General features: G+C 41.7%; 1 protein-coding gene across 5 annotated transcripts in view; it reads left to right on the top strand.

Annotated features, from left to right (window-relative positions):
- SLC10A7 (solute carrier family 10 member 7) overlaps positions 1 to 16900 on the top strand; it is a 203083-nt gene that overhangs the window by 126204 nt on the left and 59979 nt on the right. For all 5 annotated transcript variants that reach the window (XR_012904144.1, XM_075929996.1, XM_075929991.1 and 2 more), the window contains one exon: positions 6578 to 6613. Coding sequence is in view for 4 of the 5 variants with exons in the window: in XM_075929996.1 (XP_075786111.1) it covers positions 6578 to 6613 (36 nt within the window). In the remaining variant the exon portion in view is untranslated. The remainder of the gene's footprint in view (positions 1 to 6577; positions 6614 to 16900) is intronic.

Raw genomic sequence — 16900 nt, 5'->3', positions numbered from 1 at the left:
GAAGGATGAAAATTGTGCAACATCTGATTGGGATTGCATGCCCAGGGAGTAATCTCACAGCCTGAAATTAAACCTGGCAGATTACGTCCCCTCTAATAAAGTGATGGCTGTCTCAGGATCGCACCTCTAATTTTACAATCCAGTCATTAAAATCCAAACATTGATCTCTTTGGAAAAATGCCATTACCTTTATCATGCTAGTTATAATTGATTTAAGGAAATATATATTGACATCTATAGATTTGTTTTTAATTTGGTGTCCTGATAATGTGTAGTATGTGTACACTGTAGTCTTTGCAGAAAATTACATGTATATCAATTTTTAAAAGTATAAAATTCAATTCTCAGATGTATTCACTTCCTGACATATTCATTCTGGAGGAGTTGGATCAACTTAGTACCCTGAAAGTTGTCAGTTCATAAAGCTTTTGTTTTTTCCTTTGTTCATAATAATCTTTTGGAATAAAACAATATAATATGCAAATAAGTTAAATGTTTCCCCTTAACTCCCTAAACAAAACTGATTGTTTTAAAAATCAACAAACACATAACTTTTAAATAGCTAATGAAAAAATAATGTGTGAAAGGGGAATGTTAAAAGTTTTTAGTGAGTAACTCGGGAAATATTGAAAATAATAAACTTGGAAAACAAAGAAGGAAAATAAAGGTGATTATGCATCAAATGCGGAGATGTACAGGGAGAAAAAGGCATGGGATCTTTGAAGTTACAAAGGGGGAGCAATGACTGATGCAATGAAGACATCGGAAAGAGCTATTCCGATTTTTTAATCTGTGAAAGAATTAGCATGTTTATTGAAAGCGGGAAACATTTAAATGTTAATGTAGAAGTTGGTGACCTGGTTTAGGATACGAAAATTGTGTTCCTATTGTTATATTTAAATTATGGTTTGGAACAAGGGACAGCGTATTTGGTCTATGCTACACAGATTTTAAATGGTGTTAAAGAGCAGTGCTTGCTGCCAGATGAAGGACTGTCTCAAGCATATTTCTAACGCTGTTGATCCATATATAGGGCATTTTTACAAATGATTTTTCTAACATGTTTGAAACCCATTTTCAAAAATGGTTTAAAGCTCAAAAATTAGAAAATGCCTGCACCATCTTAATTCATTCACTTTGTGCCTCTGCATTGTGATAGGCATTAACTACATAGTCACATACAACTTTTTTCTATGAGACCTCTGCCTTTTTCAGTGCATAGGATGGACACATAATAGGACAGAATTAAAATATCAAATGCAATTATCTGGCAGTAGTTAATTTTCAAGAACTTGTCTGCAACCTAAATAAGCATCTTATTATATAGGGTTTTTTGTATGTAATATATACTTTACTAATTACTCCACTCAAAGTTCTCCTCTTCAGTCATCTTAACACCCACTCCTCCTCTGCGTCAAAACCATTTTAAGAACTTAGAAAGGACAAAAAAAAGATAACTAATTTGGAGTTTGCAATTTCATAGACATGAGTTAATAAATAAGTAAGCTAGAGAAATCAAAATTTTTACCCCATAGTGGGAATATAATTAGGACACTTCTGAGAATGCCATACCCTTTCCATCGCACCTCACTCAAACAGTGTTAGTGAAACCCTGGCATCAGTGAGGATTAGCTGGCTGATGCTAGATCCAGATGACACTTATATGATGCAGATAAATTAGAGGAAGAACTAGATGATATGGTGAGGATGACAATTCTACATTTAACTGAAAGTTAATGAGGGAAAAAAAGGATTGGGGAAAGTTATTGAGAAAAGGGGAAAAAAAGGTCTTCTGCCCCTTTAAGGGGGCCATTTTAATTCTGTTGTTCTCTGTGGCACACCTCCAATTTCCTCATGGCACACAGTTTAAGAAACACTGGATTAAAGGCTACGTGCAAAGATAAATTCATTGATTGTCCTCTCAAACAGGTATCACTGACTGTCTAATGTTGGCAAAACAAATATCATGGCAAATTTGTGGACAAAGAAGTCTAAAGAAAGTCTGCCTCTCATTGCATCACTGCAATTACACCCTACACCCGTGTTTCTTAAACTGTGTTCCGCAGCACACCAGTGTGCCATGAGGCCGTCGAAGGTGTACCGCGGAGAACAACAGAATTCAAAATGGCCGCCCTTAGAGGGGCAGGCAAACTTTTTTTTCCCCAATAACTTTCCCCCGACCCTTTTTTTTCTCTCAACGAAAAAAATCCTTGGTGTTTCTCATAAAAAAAATTGTTTGGTGTTCCTCGGTCTTAAAAGGTTTAAGTAACACTTCCCTACACCTCTTCCATCAGGTGGCCTGCTGCTTATATCCATAAAGATCATTTGTTCCTAATGATTAGCTATTATGGCTGTAAAATCCTTTTTCCTCTTGCTATGCAGTTTTGCAGCCAGTTCCATGTATTATATGTATGTGTTCTGTCACAGAAGAAGATATCTTTCAGTAACCAAGATGGGGCAATGGTATACTGGAGGAAGCAGATAGAGAAAACCAGGATGATCTCCTTTTGAACTCATTCTTTGCAATGGAACTATAGTAAAATGCATCTCTCAGTACCTGTTTTCTATTTTAAAACATTTAAAAACGTAACTAGCTTTCTTAACTGTGACATGTTTTGTGATCCTTACTGTAAAGGGAAGTGCATTTACAGGTTTCCAATGTGACTGATTTTATGCAGAATTGTACTTTGTATCAGTGTTTTAGGTCAGGCTGTGATTCTCTCCCCCAGCCTTCCCACTAAAGTCATTGAAATATATTCAGTCAGTCTTTCACATCAGAGGTGCAAATGGATTTCTTGAAAGTTTTTCTGCAGATAGCAAACAGCAGTCACTTTACAACTTAGATTCCATTATGGGCTACACAGAAAGGGCTTAACATTCCACCCTAACTTTGAGGATGCTAAAACTGTGTGGTGACCTTGCATCCACAAGGGCAGATGCTCAACTTCTGCTGGAAGTGCTAATCTACAATCTGTTTATCTCCATACACTATGTGCTTGACAGCACTTGCTCAGAAAAAGTGAGGAAGGGAAAAGAGTAGTCCATATTTATTTATTTTTTCTTCCTGTTGGTGTTTGTGTGCAGTGGACTAGAAATGAGGTATTTCCCTCTGTGGCATTCAGTAACTGGTACTGCAGCAATGACAGGTTATAGTTCACATCCTGTTCTTACAGTACTTTGGGCAGCACTGAATAGCAACTATTTTCCTATGGTTTATTTAATTGCTTATTCTGTAATGAACCAATGTTTTGGTTTTATCTCTGAAATCTAAACCTTTGTCTGTACTTTTTACCAGTAACTTTTAGATTGGTACATGTTAGTTTCCCATTCTGTGATTCAGAAATATAATAATGTTGCATTTGAAGAGAGCTGCTTAATGAAAAGGAATATGGCTTTAATTTAAACCTTTGTGTGTGCAGAAACTGATGCTATTTATCTAAATAAAATGATAACATCAAGTAACTGTTTTCTTACATATGAGACAGTCATGCCCTAAGATAAATGTGTGTGGCTCCCATGAATTTCCGTAGACATAGGGTGCTGGAACTAAGGATGTGGGGGGTGCCCTTGGATTGAAGTGGTTTCCATTATATTCAGGGTTTACACTGTGATTCAATGGCTCTCGGCTCCCCTGCTGTAAAAATTGTCCCCTCATCTTTGTTATTGGGTATTGATTGTGTTGAACTGAGAGCGGAATTTGACCCTATACATATTGATTGTGTAGAGACCGCATGTACCTCAGTCCTGAGTTTATTAAGGTCATCAGAGCTGGTCCTAAAACTTACCCTAAGCATTGCTTGAATTGCCCTTTGGGAGCTAGATTTTCAACAAAGCAGTCAGTCAGGAATCTACAACATGTACAGAGATATTCTAACTTCTCCTCCACCTTTATATTACTATAAAAGAGGGTTCTTTCTTTATACATGGCCCATTTAGAATTTGAAGCAGCAATAATATTGTGTTAGCACCCAAATGACCTAATCACAACCTGAGCCCCATTACTAGGCTTTGTGCAAACCCATAGGAAGACACAGACCTTGTCCTGAAAAGCACAGTTGAGTAAATACAAAGGAAAGGACCACAGCAACCCAGACTCACGAGAAGAACAATAATTTAACCTCTCTTTATGTTCTTCCTATGTGAGACAGCTGCTGACAAAAGGGAATCCCCAGGTGGTATAAAGCCAGCAAAGCTGGTCTTTGATGCTCATTTCTGGACTCAGCACAGAGGCTTTATTGGGCATGGGAGGTGATATGCCCAAAGCTTATACACATTCCTGAACCAAAGTCCCCACATATGATGAGTTGTTATCCTGAGCTGCTGCAGGAGTGAGGAAAAGGTCCTAAACCTCCTTGCTGTCTTTGGAATGATGTACAGCCACTGGGGCTTAAACAGAGCAGTCACTCCACTGCACCATCTCAAGCCTTCTGTGTCTCTCACCGACGCTTCCTAGGATGAGGCATTTTATGGCCATTCCTCACTATGCAGTCATATAAGCCACCTTTCTGATCCCTGAATTTTAGGCGTGGCCAAGCCTTAATTCAGCACCTTAGAATAGCCTGATGACACCAGTGGGACTGTTCCACCGGGGGGATCATTGGAGTGCAAGGTGCTTTGGGTATCCCTGACAAGCTTTCTGTGCTTGGATCCAGAATTGGGTGTCATAGAGCCAGCTATGCTATCTTTATACCCTCTGGAGATTCCCATTTGCCAGGGGAAGTTTGAGTGCAAAGTATTTGTTAGGAGCCAGAGTGGAAGAAGGGGGATCTAGTCTATATACTCAGCAGTTCTAGTAACAGTCAGGAATGTGTTATGTGGCATACAATAATTCAATGACTGCCATTCCCTCTATAAAGATTTTCTTGGTAGCCCATCATTTCAGATGTTGTAATAACTACTTTGCATAATATCTGCTCAGCTCTTATGCCTTCCCACACTCTCCACCTGCTGCTTCCTGCTCCACAAATGTTGCCATCCTTGGTTACTCGTTTATGTACGTCTCCCACAAACATTACTGCATTTTTGTTCCATGCTACTCCTCATGCAGGAAATACTCTCCTTGAAATAATCCTTAAAGCCACTGCTTGCTATCCTTCCAGACTCTGCCTCTACTGGGACACTCACAGCTAACAAGTGATGGCAAGATTGAGAGGCTGTCTACGAGAAGATATATCATTTATTTATTTTAAAAAATACTTTAAAATTATGTGCAGCAAGCTTGTTATTTTTGTTCAAGTTGTGAAGGTAGCTTGTTACTTCTGTTCTTATTGCTCTTTTCCTTGTCCTTTGTCCCCTCCTGTTGTGTCTTGATGCATCTAGTTTTAAAGAAAAGCATGGGGTCTTCCTGTTTGTTCATAAGTGTCTGGTTCAATAGTTTCTCCTGCTTGGGGCCTGTGGATGCTGCTGCAATACAAATACAGCATATAAAACAAGAGTTTTATATTGGATTTTATAGCTTTGAAGAGACAGAATAAAGTTGCATTATCATAAAATAATACCAAAAATGGAGCACTGTTTTTAACTTGTATTTTCCACCTATTCTTGGTTTTTAACTAGATTTGTTATTCTAGATTTACAAATTCATTCTAGATTTGTATAAGCAGGTTGGCATCTTACCCTTGAAACATATATGGAGTTTGAGAGTGGGTCTCAGTAATGGACTAATGATGTCTAATAAATATTGTGAAGACAAATAACCTTTGTTTAGAAAAGAAGTTCTAAGTGGAACTTGTGAATGAATATGCATTAAACGACAGATTGCTTTATTAAATCATAAGAAAATATTGATGTCTGATGGAAGGGTAAGGGAGAAGTACCACTTGAAGCTATGAAAGTGAAGCATGTCAGGTTAACTCCCAACCCAAACAATTCATTTTAAGATTTGCTTTCATGAACCTTAAAATCTTATATTTTGTCCAATCATCAGCCTTAAACCTGTTCCCTGTCAGTGAAGAAAACAAATCTTTTGCCTGTCTGTGCCTGGGGGATGTGATGAGCTGAGGTGGTCCTGTGTGACTAAATTAGATGAAAGACTTGCCTTCCTCTACTGAGACATGGAGTCTAATCAAGTGAAATGAGTTTTGAGAACTCAGCTCATTTCCTGAGGGATATTAGTTTACATTAGAAAATCAGGACACCTAATTCATCACAGCTGATGGAGCTTTTGCTCAGGAGAGGACCATGAATTAGGCAGTGTGGGACTGAACCACCTGTCTCCCTGACAGGAGGGGCAGCTTAACCAAGTGAAAGTACAACCCATTGGTGGGGAAATCTTCACAAGACACTTGTCTGAGCTTCTATATTGTCTGTGTTTGAGAGAGACAGACTTCAGTCTAAAAAGGAAAAAGCTAGATCCAAGGAATATAATTTAAACTTATAACTACATTGAGTAGAAATTATTCCTATACGGATGCTGAAGACTCTATACTGTAAGGAATTAAGCTAAACTTTTTCCCTACTTTATCACTTAGCCTTTCATTAATTTTTTTTAAAGTATGTATTTCCATGCAACAGGGTTTAAGACAAAGAGAAGATTCTGCTTTCAGGGTTAATAAAATATTATCTTTTTTTTTTTCAGGGTATCGTTATAACTCCACTGCTACTGCTGCTTTTTGTGAGTATTTTGATATTAAGATTCTAATCCCTTTTTAAAAGTAACTTGCCACTTGTTTTTGTACTCAAAAAGAATTGTGGTCAGTATTGTGGACAAACTTCTTCCAAACTGGTAATAAATAAAAATGTGTCACAGAAAACACAGTGTCCATGGCTTCCTTTTAAAAGGGGGCACGAGCCTGCTTATCTGACAGTATCACAAAAGCATATGCTATCAGACATGCTGAGCCAAACACACATTTGCAATGATGAGGTGCTTACCCTAGCAGGAGAGCTATTTTATAACCTGTGCTGGAGTAGCTTAGGATCATAATGGGCACTGGAGCCAGGTAAATGCAGCTTTCTGTTTGGGCAACTAAAACCTATCAATATTTTTGTTAGAGGTGTGAGAGAGATTGGAAAGGGGATGACAAATTACTGGAACCGCAAGGCACCACTAACAAGGAATCTGGTTGACTCATGTTTGTTCAAGTCTTACTCAGTAGTTGGTCATCTATCAGGGCCTTGATTACTTACAGTTCATGAAAGCAGACAGGGATCTGGTTCCAAGTGATGTTTATTAGTCATTACACAGTGAGTGGCCCTGTACCCACTGGCAGTGTTTCCCTGAAATATCTAATATCAGTTAGTAGCGGGTGTTGATCCTGCTGGCAACAGGATACATGGGTTTCACTGAGGTATGTTGCTTTCTGGAAAAAGAGAGATATGGTGTGGGCTGAGCAGTCCTGAGGAGTAGGCAAGCCTGTCTCCAAAGTTTAAGTTGAACTTTGTTGTCTTACTGTTAGTTTCTGTATTATGACAATCAAACCTCCAGGCGGTTTTGTAAGTATGGACTCATGGTGTGTGAACTGTGTTTTAGTATAGGTTAGGAATGACACCGGTTCAAAGATAGAACTGAGCCTTATAAAGGAAAAGGAAGGAACTAGTTCTGAATGGTCTGCTCTCTTCATTGTCTCTCTTCTGCGCTCTCTGACAAATGGCAGTTCTTCCAGAGGGGTGGAGTTAGAAAGACAATTTTTTTTGTTATATTACCTTGTATAAGAGCATATTTTTCACTTTCTACATGAAATCTTGACCCCGATACCGTCACAGAGAGGGGATGCTTTTGAGACAGAGCCTGGGGGAAGGGGCCTTTTTTGTAAAAACTGATATTTATTATATTTTTCAGTGGTATAGCTTTTTAAACAAGATAAAGGCCTAATTTATGTCAGAAACATCTCTTTATGGTCAGCTATAATGTTTTTCATCTTGTATCTCATCTAGTAGCAAGTGGTAAAAGTTTCTGATGTTCAAAATGAAGTAGGAGCCAGATAGTGTACTGTAGGCATATGTGCTCCCATTCAGTCCTGAAGATACAAGTGTATAATAGTGTAAAACTTAGTCGTATGGTAAATGATGCATTTATTTGTAGCACTCTGAGCTGTTTGCTATTCCGAAGAAAAAGAACACTAATTCATTTCTTAACTAAGGTCTACACAAAATGTGTAACTGGACTAAAATCTGCAAAAGCAACAGCTTTTTTAATGATCGCAGTGTCTAAAACTTGAGCCACGATTTTGCGAGATTTTTTTGAAATATAAAAGTCTTGTGTATGACAAGGGATGATTTGCCCTTTGAAACTTGATTCATATTGGGTGGAATTTTCAAAAACATTCTGTACCAAAGTAAAGCTTCCATTGGCTTCAATGAGAGCACAGTTATGCCAACTCTGTTGGTCTTTATGTTGACTTCAATGGACGCTGCCTAGTTTTCAGAAACATTTCAGTGGGCTTTGGATCAGGCCTATTATGCGCAGTAGTGTTAATAAAACAATGACCAACAAAGTAATGCTACTATAATCAGAATACTGTATTGTAGTAATCTTACATATAAGACTGCTATGAGCTCTTTAAGGCATGGCCTGTATGTGTAAATAGTGTGCCTAATGCTTTTTCAGTGCTACCAGAATACTTGTAAATTTGTTCTTTTGTTTTCTGTAGGTAGCTTGGTCCTTGATGGTCATGGTTTAATTTTTCCCCATGTTAATTTCTGACTATATATAATGTTTTGAATTGCTTACTCTGTTTGTAAATGTCTGTTAATTTCAACGTGATTAATTTTAAGAGTTGTTAAAGACTTGTTGAAGTACACAAATGGAAGAGTGAAAGCTTGTAATAAATTATACATTTCCTGCAAATAATTTATTTCCCTAAATGAATGGTGTTAAATATAAGATTGTCAGTCACATTTCTGAAGAGAATATTTCTGCTATCAAACTTACGTTCTATAAAGGTTATTGAGCAAAATGCTCTAAGATTTGAAGACTGATTTTGTGAAACCTCATGTATTATATCCTAAGTGAGCATACTTCATTTTTGTAGGTAACCTTTGTTAGATTTTAAAGGACAGCAACACTAATAAGCATCACTGATTACCACTGTAGTAGGAAACTATTCAACCTTAGCTTCCAGCAGCATTAAACCCCGGTATTGTTTTCCTCATTATAACTGTTATTTTTAACACATATTATGTTGCATTCCTAGGGATGGTGTTATAAATGGGCAGTGTACCATAAATCATAAATAATTGATATTCACATTTGCATTCATATATATGATGAGCGAAAAAGGGCTGAAACATAAAGTACTGGTTGCAAGTTAACATGGGAATATGCCATTCTCATTTCTTTGCAACATTTTGCAAGGTTTTATTAGAGAGATACAGGACCCTACATATTAGAGCACCCACGACAGGTCCTATCCTCCTTGTGTCAGATTAGATATTTAAGTGAAACCAGTAGTGACGGTACAGTAATCAAGATTTTTAAATTGAAGAGCCAAGATTTTAAGCTGTTTTAAAAAATAATTCAGAAAAAAATAAGCGACGAATTTTCATGGACAAGAATAAATCTCCTTTGGGGGGAATTTCTCTACTAATGAAGAATAATTGTCACACTGTAGAATTTAGAGTGTTAATTCCCCAGGCTTTGTCCCATCGTGTGGGTATGGAAGTGTATCTAGTGTTTACAATTGTTATTACTTTGTTCTCTGTTTTCAAATAATTTATATATTTTCCCCAGAAGCAGTAATGATACTACATTTCTAATAATCATCACTCATCTAAATGGATTGCACAGTGCCTTACAAACGTTGCTTTCTGATTGTAAAAGCTATATAATTTGCAGTGAATATTGAAATAATTGCCATCTCCTCTCAGGTAAAACAGAGCCAATTTTAATAGCACACAATAATGATGAACAACAGTTTGTTAGGAAGTGATGACCAATATGTCATGAAACAACATAGAGAATTTAGGTAAGCAGAATGTAATTACTTGAAACCCAAATCTGGCACCCCTACTTAAGTCAACCATCATTGTATTTCTTGTATAGTGGTTGGTTGGTTTTTGGTTTTTGTGGAGTACAGTTCTACTTAACATGAGTAAAGTGCAGGAATCTAGACCTCAGGTTTCAGTTTGGCTGGAACACTAAGGCTAAGATATCTAACTCTCGTGAATGTTTATTATTTGAATTCTAAAAATATGCTGCCTTTGCCATAGCATCTGGGTGCATTTACATTAATAAAAGACAGTTAAACAAATTGTAACATCATGCTGTGAAGGTAATAGTGCTGTGATCTCTTTAATAACCTCAAGTTGACAGCACCATTGTTTTTATGTCTCATCTGAGAGACAGAAGCACAGCGCCCTGGAAGATTTTAACTACATCATCACTTTTGTGTCTCTTTAAAATACATCATAAATACCGTGTGTGTGTACTGTATATTTATATTTGTGTCTATATCTTTGTGAATGGCTAGACTGTGCCTTGTAAGCATTGCCCTCCATTGGGGAAGAGGTGAATGTCTCAGGGAAACTGTTTCTTGGAGCTCCCTAGGAGCAGGAAGAGCCTAGGTGTTGTCACAAGTGCCATGTTCTATATGAATGGGTCTCTCAGGTGCCCCTTGGGATGGGTAACACCAGTATCTTATCTGGTTCTGTCCTTGGGTATGTAGGTGGCCTTGCAATTCTGTTCAGCTGAGGAGCTTGGAGTCTCCTTGTATTTTCCCTGCTCCGTATTCAGGGGTAGAACAGAATCTAGGCCTGAGATTTTTTGCTGCAATAATGCAGTGGTGCTGACATAATAAAACATGACTAATTCCTCATAATGTATTTGGTACCACAACCTAAATCATTTGAATGTTTACGAAAACAAATGTTCACTTTTTGCACTTTTTTACAATATTACTTTACAACTCTGCCGTGATCTTGAAATTATTACCACTACAAGTAGTAGGTACCCTCTTTAAGGAAGTATAGTTGGCTGGATAACAAAGTAACAAATACAAAAATCTATGAATCAGTATATCTTTACTAAAGTTACCAAAGTACCTGCAAATTGGGCTAAGTATGTATTTTACATTCTTGTGTACTTCAGCCTTCAGAGTGTGCTAACTTAAACATAGAATGTTAAAAAGACTTTGCAATGCTTACATACATTTGTAAAAATATATTTAGCAAAGCTCCATGTAACTGTCATGTACTACTTCTGTATTTGCCATTCTATCAAAGCTGATTACCATGATACAGGTGTTGAAATAGAAGCTTTTCTACTTCCTAATCAGCTTGCTCCTTCTACTTGATTTATTCAGTGTTTTTTTCCTAAGTTCTGTATTTTATATCAGTGACTTTGATATGCTTGTGAATAGTGATGATACAAATATTAAACTATAGTATTACTGAAAGAATTTACTCTTAGACAAAGGGAGAATACTTCAATTTAAACATCTTGGAGGAAAGGGCTACTGAGAAGAAACATGAGTGAAACGACATATTGCCATAAATATTAAAGTTTAATTATATTTTAACATTTGCCTTATGTTAACAGTCTTTAAAAGAAACTACTATTCTTCTTTGAGTGATTGCTCATATGCATTCCAATGTAGGTGTGTGCACAGCGTGCACGCACTGTCAGAGATTTTTCCCTCAGCAGTACCCTTAGGGCCAGCAGAGGAGCCCTCTGGAGTGGCGCCGGTATATCAGCCCATATATATCCCTGCTGGCCCCCTCACCCACTCAGTTTCTTCTTACCGCCGTGACGGTCATTGGAATAGCCCTCAGCTCGTCCTCGAGTCTGTTTTCTTCACAAGTTCTTCTCCTTTGTTATAATCTTCAGTTAAGTACATGCAAATTGAGTTAAAGACTTTCCTCTGTAATTTTCTTCTTTACCCTGCCACGGCAACTCTGCATCGGGGTGGACATCCACCTGATGGCCTCGTATCTCCCAAGCTCACAGAATGTCTTGACAGACAGACTGGACAGATGGTTTACGAGCCACGAGTGGTCCCTGCATTGGGACATTGCCCAATCCATCTTCCGTGTGTGGGGATTTCCCCACCTAGACCTGTTTGCCACAGGGCAGAACACGAAGTGCCCCCCTACTGCTCCCTCATGGGACAGGGATGGGGCTCCTTAGGGGATGCTCTCCTCCTCTACTGGCCGCAAGGCTTGCTGTACACCTTCCTGCCCTTCCCACTAGTTCACAGGGTCCTGCTGAAAGTGCAGGAGTTCAGGGCATCATTAATTCTAATCACCCCGGTGTAGCCCAGGCAACACTGGTTTTCAACCCTTGTCAACCTCATGCGAGAGGCCCATAACCCTCCCACTAGTCCAGGACCTGATATCCCAGGACTCACCACCGAGACCTTCAGTCCCTCTACTTTATAGCATGGAAGCTCCATGGTTAATGGCAGAGGAGCTCCAGTGCTCCCAACGAGTTCAGGAAGTCCTCCTGGGGAGCAGAAAACCTTCCACTAGAACCACGTACCTTGCTAAGTGGAAGCGATTTTGCTGTTGGGCTTCCCAGAAGGGGGTGCACCCGAGGTGGGCACCAGTCCCCCTGATCCTAGATTACCTGTCGGACCTTAGGCTCCAGCATCTTTCTTCCTCCTCCATTAAGGTCCACCTAGTGGCCATTTCGGCCGTCCACCCAGGGGAAAGGGTAGTTATTTGCCAACCCAATGGTCAATAGGTTCCTAAAAGGAATGGACAGGCTCTATCCGCATGTCCGACAGCCTGTTCCCCAGTGGGACCTAAACTTGGTTCTATCCAAATTTATGGGGCCCCATTCAAACCGCTAGTTGCATGCTCCCTCCTTCACCTATCATATAAACAAGGGTCAACAAATTATGGAAAACCCTACTCACCAGACAAAAAAGGGACTCACCACACTCCCCCACAAAAAGTGTTTTTTTTAATGGCATAAATTCCTAATAAGAATAAGAAAAGTAATTACTAATAAGTTATTAATAAATATCACCCAGGTTATTAATAAATATCTTATAAACCTCTGCCTTTTCTCTCTGCTGCCATGTCTCCTCCCCTTGCTCCATCAGCTCCCCTAGTGCCTGCTGCCCCCCAAGTCCTCACCCTCTGCAGTCCTGACTCCTGCCCTTCTCACTGCCTTCAGCCTTCCTGAGACCTGCCCCCCTCTTCCAGCCCTTCTCTCCGCCCTGTGCCCACTCCTCCAGTAGCCCCACTCTGATCATGTGAGCTACCCCTCCTCATCCCCTCTCCTAAAACCTCCCCTCTACACACCTGCCCTGCCTCTCTCCTCTGGTGCTGGTCCCTCCCCTGCAGGTGTCTGCCCTTCTGCTTCACCCCCAGAATCCCTTGGCACCTGCACTCTCCTGGTGCTTCCCCCTTCCCTCACTGCCCCTGCCCACTTTGCTCTCTTTTTCCCTGATACGCACCCCCACACCACCCTCCTGCCCCTGTGCCCTCACAGATGCCTTGCTCCATCCCCGCCTTCCTCATGCCCACCCCTTCTTTCAAACCTTCTCCCAGCACCTCCCCCTCCCCTTCTAGCCCCCAGTGCCCTTACTCTCTCCTCTCCCAGCATCACCCTGTCCCCCCTCCCACTGACACCTCCTCTCCTGCCCTTTTCCTCATTGTCTGCACTTGGCCCCCTGGCATTTGTCTCTCCTGCACCCCTGTTCCTTGGTGCCTTCCCCTTTCTTCTTCTTATTCTTCTCCTGACCTCCTCCCCTCAGCACAAGCCCCTTCCCCATATTTTTCCCCTCCCCTTCCCTCCCCACAGCCCAGCCCAGCCCCTTCCACTCCCCCAGGGCCAGCTCTAGGTTTTTTGCTGCCCCAAGCAAAACATCCCCCCCCCCCCACCGCGCTTTGTTGTTGTCTTTTACACATGTTTGCATTTTGCAATGGTTTTTTTTTTCTTTTTTGTCCCGGCATTTTAGCCCTATAAATAACAAATAGCATTTTCATTCATTTTTTTCCATAAAGGCAAAGGCGCTTCAAGCGAACTCCCCCTTTCACTCGCTGCTGGGTCACAGCAGCCTTTTCCCTGCCCTGTCCAGCCGCTCCTTATGGGCAAGCACCCTTCACTCCTGACCCACAGGGGGAGCAGGGTGCAGGGAACAGTGGGGGAGTACGGGGGTGGCGTGGGGAACGGGAGGCACAGAACCAGAGGGATGCAGGGATCGGGGGTAGCAGGGTCCAGTGGAGGTGCGGGGAATGGGAGGGGCAGAGGGACCGGGGTCTAGGGGCAGTGCAGGGAAAGGGCAGCACAGAGCTGGGGGGGCAGAGTTCGGGAGGAGCAGGGTGCGGGGGTGCAGAGGAGGCACGGAGAATGGGACGCGGAGAACAGGAGGGGCAGAGGGATCGGGGGTCTAGGGGCAGTGCAGGGAATGGGCAGCACAGAGCTGAGGGGGCAGGGATTGGGGGGAGCAGAGTGCGGGGTGTAAGGGTGGCACAGAGCCAAAGGGTCGCAGGGAAGAGGGAGAGCAGAGGGTCCGGGGTGCAGGGGAGGCGTGGGGAACGGGCGGCACAGAGACAAAGCAGGGCTGGGGCCGTGGCAGGACTGGAGCCGGCAGACCCTGGCTGTGCCGCGTGCCGCAGCCAGCTCCCAGGGACACGCGGCCAGAGCCGAGCTGCTGCGGCCCTTTAAAATCAGCGGGGACAGGTCACGCCGGCGTCCTGGTGTCCCGCACCGCCTCCTCACGCCGGAGCTTCACGCAGGCAGCCCGGTGGGAAAAATTGCCGCACTTCCCCCTTCCCAGTGGCGCAGTGCTCCTCCACTGCCCGGCCGATCGGATGGGGCCACGCCGCCCGTAGTGCGGGCTTCAGCCAGCCCGTCACAATGGCCCACCGAGCCAGTCCGCCACAACGGCCCACCGGGCCAGTCCGCCCCTGCACTTGCCAGCTGGAAAAATCTACTCGCCACAGGCGAGTGCATTTGTCGAGCCCTGCATATAAGGTATCCCTCCTAGTGGCAGTCACATTTGTGAGGCGGGTGTCAACTTAGGGCCCTGATGTCAGATACACGCTCCCCCCCCCCCACACACATGGTGTTTTTTAAGGATAGGGTGCGGCTCTGCCCTTACCCAACCTTTCTGCCGAAGGTGGTATCATCATTCCACACTTCCCAGGACATTTTTCTGCCAGTCTTTTACCCGAATCCACATGCATCTGGGAAAGAGCAAGCTTTACACACGTTAGACGTCCGTAGGGTATTAGCCTTTTATTTAGACAGGACCAAACCGTTCCAAAAATCACCATAACTTTTTGTAGCCATTGCGGAACGCATGAGAGGCCAACCTATATCCAGTCAGCGTATCGCCTCATGGATAACCCTTAGAGCACACTCCACAAGAGCTGTGGCAGTTTTCACTGCTTTTGCAGCACAGGTTCCCATCCTGGACATCTGTAGGGCTGCCACGTGGTCCTTGGTCCACACGTTTGCCAACCACTCTGAGCCGTCGCATCAGGCCAGAGAGGATGCTGCCCTAGTAGGGCAGTCCTTAACTCCTCCATGGTCTCGACATCCGGCCTTCCACCTAGTTAGGATCTGCTTTGAGTCACCTATATTGGAATGCACATGAGCAATCACTCGAAGAAGAAAGAATGGTTACTTACCTCATAACTGTGATTCTTCGAGATGTGTTGCTCACGTCCATTCCAAATCCCCGCCCACCGCCCTTTATCCGGAATATGCCAGTAAGAAGGAACAGAGTGGGTGAGGGGGCCAGCAGGGATATATATGGGCCGATATACCGGCGTCACTTCAGGGGGCTCCCCTGCTGGCCCTAAAGGTACTGTTGAGGGAAAAGTCTCCGACGGCACGTGAACACTGCGCGTACACACCTATATTGGAATAGACATGAGCAAAACATCTCGAAGAATCACATTACGAAGTAAGTAACGGTTCTTTCCTCAAAATGTTGGATATTTCAAATTTTTAGGGGAAACAACCTGGATTTCTTTGCACTGTATGGTATTTCCTTATTTCCCAGGTAAAAGATCTTCCCTTTTTCAGTATCATACACACATTCATTTTTTGTGACACCTTGACAAGTCAAAGGCTGATTGCCAGTTAACTGACAATAATGAATTGTTAAATAATATATTAATAGCTGCAAAGACATAGAAGTTGCTAAGGAAGTTTTGGCTAATGTATGTCACTGGTGTGTGACAACAGATTAACTGTGGGAGTGGGGAAGACCATACAATGTATTCACTGTTTACAGGCCAATTCTTTCATCTGAATGATTTCAAGTGCACAATCTTTTTTTTACTCTGTTGTTTAGAATATCTATTATGTATATAGGTTAACTTCCTCCTTAATCTCTGAGTACAGTGGCTACTATAGGCTGATCCAAAGCTCAACGAAATAATTGGCAGAAAGCTCCCCAGTGATATCAATGAGCTTTGCATCAACCTCTGTGTACCTTTGTCAGATTTTTTAACAGCCTTGCATTATACTTCTTTTTAGTTGAAGAAAAATAGAGATCCTCCCATCTTCTCACTCATGTATAGATAATTGCACATCTGAAAGTCTAGAGAAATCTAAAATCTGTAAAATTTCTGGAGTGGACTTATTATTCTACTTGACTGTACTATGATTGTATACCAGATATCACTTAAAAACACATGGATATTCTTTGAAACCTGTCTTTTGCCTATTAAATTAAAATGGCCTTTATTGTTGTGTTATGGCCTTGCCCTAATAGAATAGTAGAATTTTCTAGTTTGAGTAACAGCCTTTGAGTCTGGAGACAAATTGAAGCAATAGGTTTAGTAGTGCATATGAACTAATCTATAGCCAATTCAGGGACCTGTGACCATGTTTTCTGCTGGGTAAAGAGAGAAGACCTTGAATAGTTTGTCAAATCCAATAATCAATATTAAGACTTCCTTCTCAGGGGAAATAGTGATGCTGGTATGAAATGAAAACTTAGTTTAATCCTTCTTTCTACCACATAATCCTTTTTGTCGTCAATGCATCTGCTGTGTG

The sequence above is a fragment of the Pelodiscus sinensis genome, chromosome 5 (genome assembly GCF_049634645.1).
Source record: "Pelodiscus sinensis isolate JC-2024 chromosome 5, ASM4963464v1, whole genome shotgun sequence".
NCBI lineage: Eukaryota > Metazoa > Chordata > Testudines > Trionychidae > Pelodiscus > Pelodiscus sinensis.
The sequence above is the reverse complement of the archived record's forward strand: the minus strand, read 5'-3'. Positions and strand labels throughout refer to the sequence as shown.